Here is a 4,083-nt window from a genome sequence, read left to right on the forward strand (position 1 = left end):
AAAAAAAAAAAAAAAAAAAAAAAAAAAAGAAATCCACACCTAAGAAAGGAACAGGGAAAAAAGAAAACGGGGTGGAGCTCCAACCAAACCACATCTGAAACTGTGAGGTGACGACACCCCCCTCCCAGTAAGCCCAGGTGGGCTAGGCTTTCTGATACTTCCACCCTGCGTGCCCTCACTGCACGTCCTTGTGGGACAGGCAGAACGTCCAGCAAGAGCAAAACAGGTTGGACTTCATACCCTGTCAGTGCTGATAAACAAGACCACGACGTCGGAGATTTAACCATAAAACCACACCCCAGACACCACAAGCAGATCTGAGGGGATTCAACTCCTGAACCCCGCGGTCCCTGGTCCTCACTGCCAGATGCTAAAAGATGGGGAAAGTTTACTGATTTCATAGCCAAAGTTGTTTACGATAGAGCAAATAGAGGAGAGAAAAAGCAAAGCTTCTGCCTATGGATGAGACTGAGACATGGGTGGGGAGGCAAGGTGCTCAGGAACTATTAAAATCAAAAGTCAGAACTGAGGCCGGGCTCAGCCTGTAATCCCATGCTTTGGGAGGCCGAGGTGAGTGGACTGCCTGAGTCCGCGGGTTCGAGACCCACCTGGGCAACTTGACGAGACCTCATCTCTACAATAAATCAAAAAAATTAGCCGGGCTCAGTGGCTCAGACTATAATCCCACACCTTTGGGAGGCTGAGGTGAGTGGATTGCCTGAGCCCACGGGTTCGAGACCTGCCTGGGCAGGTGAGACCTCATCTCTATAATAAAATCAAAAACTTAGCTGGGCATGGTAGCGCGCGCCTGTAATTCCGGCTACTCGGAAGACTGAGGTGGAAGGATCGCCGGAGCCTAGCAGGTTGAGGCTGCGGTGGCCGGGAGCGATCACTGCACTCCTGTCTGAGCGACAGAGTGAGACGCCAACATACACACACACAAAAAAGTCAGAACTGAGATCATTTTTTTTTACTGTTGTTCAGACCTCAGATTTAGTCCCATCTTTAAAATGTTTCTAACCAAATATGAAAACTTTTAGGTTAAGTTTTATAAACTGTCAGTTACACTAGCCTTAGTTAACAGGATAATCTCATGGAACATTCTGTCCAAAAAGTTTGCTAAATAAATAGCACGTGGCGCCGGGCTCTGTGGCTCAGCTATAATCCCAGCACTTTGGGAGGCTGAGGTGAGTGGATTGCCTGAGACCGCGGGTTCGAGACCCACCTAGGCAACTTGGTGAGACCTCATCTCTACAATAAAATCAAAAATTAGCTGGGCGTGGTAGCACGCGCCTGTAGTTTCAGCTACTTGGAAGGCTGAGGCGGAAGGATCGCCAGAGCCCAGCAGGTCGAGGCTGCGGTGGCCGGGAGCGGCCATTGCACTCCAGTCTGGGTGACAGAGTGAGACTCCAACTCAAAAAATAAATAAATAAATAGCACATGGCTAAGGACAGTGAGCAAAAGGGGGGAAAAATTACCTATAACAGTCAATCTTGGTCAGGCGCAAATGGCTCACACCTATAATCCCAGCACTCTGAGAGGCCGAGGTGAGAGGATTGCCTGAGCCCACAGGTTCGAGACCAGCCTGGGTAACCTGGGGAGACCTCATCTCTACAATAAATAAAAAATTAGCCAGGCATGATGGCACGTGCCTGTGGTTCCAGCTACTTGGGAAGCTGGGGCAGAAGGATCACCTGAGCCCAGCAGCTCGAGGCTGCGGGTGCCATGAGCATGCACCGCACTCTAGCCTGGGCGACAGAGTGAGACTCCAACTCAAAAACAAACAAAAACAGTCCATCTTGAATCATATCACTTAAACAAAGGAAGTTTAAGCCTCAGAAATGTTTAATACTGTGTTTATTAGCAAGTAAACAATCTCTCTGTCACAGTAAGCCTACAGAATTGATTTGGGTTTTAGGTAACTCCACAGCAGAGTTCCAGCACTTGGGAATGTGTTTTCAGACTCCCAATTAAAACAACAGGGGTCACATGGATTCCAGGCTTTCAGTTATAGGGCCATGGTGTCCGTCACCAGCTCTAGAGAAACAGGCGGGAAATGCAAGCACTCGGCTCACAAGGGTGACAGGTACCAGCCCGCAAGCCAAATAAAATCCCCAGAACCCACACAGGAATTACAGGAAAAAAGAATGGAGATGCGAGGTTCAACGCTGTACCTGCTCTTTGAGCACAACTCTGAATAATCTCAGAACACCCAGGCACTGGGGAGCAACCACATGATAACACGGCCACATCCCGCTGTGGGTAGAAAGGGCCAGCCCTGGAACTCCAGCCCCACACATAAACTCCTCACCAGGAAGAAGCTTAGAAGATCATTTAAAAAAGGAGTAATCCTGAATTCACTAAGTATGGATGCATTAAATGTCCTCTCCTTCCTCTATTAAACCCAAAGGATTATGGCTACTGGTTAAATTCATCTTCCATGTGAAAGAATACAAATTTTACTGCTAAAGGGTAAATTTTAATTATAGCGACTACTTCCAGGAATCCCAATGTTCCTAATGACTTACAGGGCCTTATGCTTTAGCCCTTTTTGATAAAAGTACTCTCAACATCACCAATATGAAAAATATCTCCTGACAAATGTGAAGGCGTTACAGATAGGAAACAAAACCCTAATCCAGCCCCTGTGGCAAGAGCACACTCAACCTCAGTTAAAGACACTCCTTACCATCACCTTCCCAATGCTCGCACTCCGGGGCTCAGAGGCGGGAACAGAAAATGGACAGTGCGTGTGGGACTCACCTGAACTCTCTGCCTTCGCTGTACCGTCTACCGGAGGACGCCCTCGGGGCAGCTGTCTCCAGGAGCAGCTTCTGAGTGAGCCTGCTGGGGGGAGCAGGGTCTCTGCCATTGTCCTCATCTACGTCCTGGTTGCATTTCCACTCTTCGTCTTCATTTAAAGTGGGCAGGTATCCGGACACGCCCTTCCCTGTCCCTGACCCAGAGCTCTGGTCACTACAGACCTTTGGGCTCTCTGAACCTGTCCTCGTGTATTCCAAATAAATATCAGACTTGAGGAAGGACGGGTAGGTGTTCTCCTCCATGGTGGACTGGATCTCAGTCTGGGCCTGGTCGAACATGGCTGGGTCGATCTGCTGCCTCATGATGCAATCCTTGATGAAGCTCTTGGTGGCAGGCTTGGTCTGCCGGGACACGATGCCGCCGCTGTCAAGGATGTACTTCCGGTAGATAGCTCTCGCCAGCTTCAGCCTCTTCTCCTCATTTGAGTCACAGGGCTCCAGCTTCCGGAACCCAGTGCAGGCAAACCAGAAGTCCAGCAGGTCGGCACAGTCCTCCTGCTTCAGGAAGGTCCTGAACAGGCTTATCCCATCCTGATCGTCCAGCAGCGAGTGCAGGGACTCAGCCCACTTCAGGTATGGCGGGGTAGGGGATGCGCTGCCCTCAGGCTCATAGCCCAGGTCCAGATCTGAGCGCCTCGGAGTGGCTGTTGAGGTCTCCCCTTTGACGCCAGCACCTTTCCCAGAGCAGAAACCATAGCTGACCGGCCTAGGGTCTGTGGACACTAGCTCTCCCTCCTCGCCAGGCACCGGCGGCCGGGGGGCATCTTCGGTGAAACTTGCTCCGAGGTCCAAGGGGAAACCCTGCTTCTGGATATTCATTTTGGGACTCTGTGCGTCAATGAACAATGAGCGCTGCACCCTAACACATCAGTACTTACAGCTCCCAAGTGAATCAATCTGTCCTGTTGAAACCATTAAGAGGACAAGGATTAGGAAAGGTGGGTACATGGAAACACGGTCAGAGGCTTTCGCAAGATAAGACTGGCCAAGACACCCTCCCCCTCAATCTCAAGGCCAGAAACTCAGCTTAAACTTTCAATCAAGACATATTTTGGCCACAAAGTTTTTTCTGTATTAAAACTCCTAGAAACTTACAACTAGAAGAATGCCTCTCAGCCGGGCTCGGTGGCTCAGCCTGTAATCCCAGTGCTTTGGGAGGCTGAGGTGAGTGGATTACCTGAGCCAGCGGGTTCGAGACCCGCCTGGGCAACTTGACAAGACCTCATCTCTACAATAAATCAAAAAATCAGCCGGGCGTGCA

The 4,083-nt window shown here is 50.1% G+C and overlaps 1 protein-coding gene across 1 annotated transcript in view; it reads right to left on the reverse strand.

Moving 5' to 3' along the window:
• Window positions 1-3,719, reverse strand: part of LOC103271122 (axin-1-like) — an 8,013-nt gene extending 4,294 nt beyond the window's left edge. The window contains exon 1 of the mRNA XM_008068589.1: window positions 2,764-3,719. Within this exon, the coding sequence (XP_008066780.1) occupies window positions 2,764-3,641 (878 nt within the window). The 5' untranslated portion in view covers window positions 3,642-3,719. The remainder of the gene's footprint in view (window positions 1-2,763) is intronic.
• Window positions 3,720-4,083: the final 364 nt, after the last annotated feature.

The sequence above is a fragment of the Carlito syrichta genome, unplaced genomic scaffold (assembly GCF_000164805.1).
Source record: "Carlito syrichta isolate Samal-C Ts95f unplaced genomic scaffold, Tarsius_syrichta-2.0.1 Scaffold311235, whole genome shotgun sequence".
In the NCBI taxonomy this organism is placed as follows: Eukaryota; Metazoa; Chordata; class Mammalia; order Primates; family Tarsiidae; genus Carlito; species Carlito syrichta.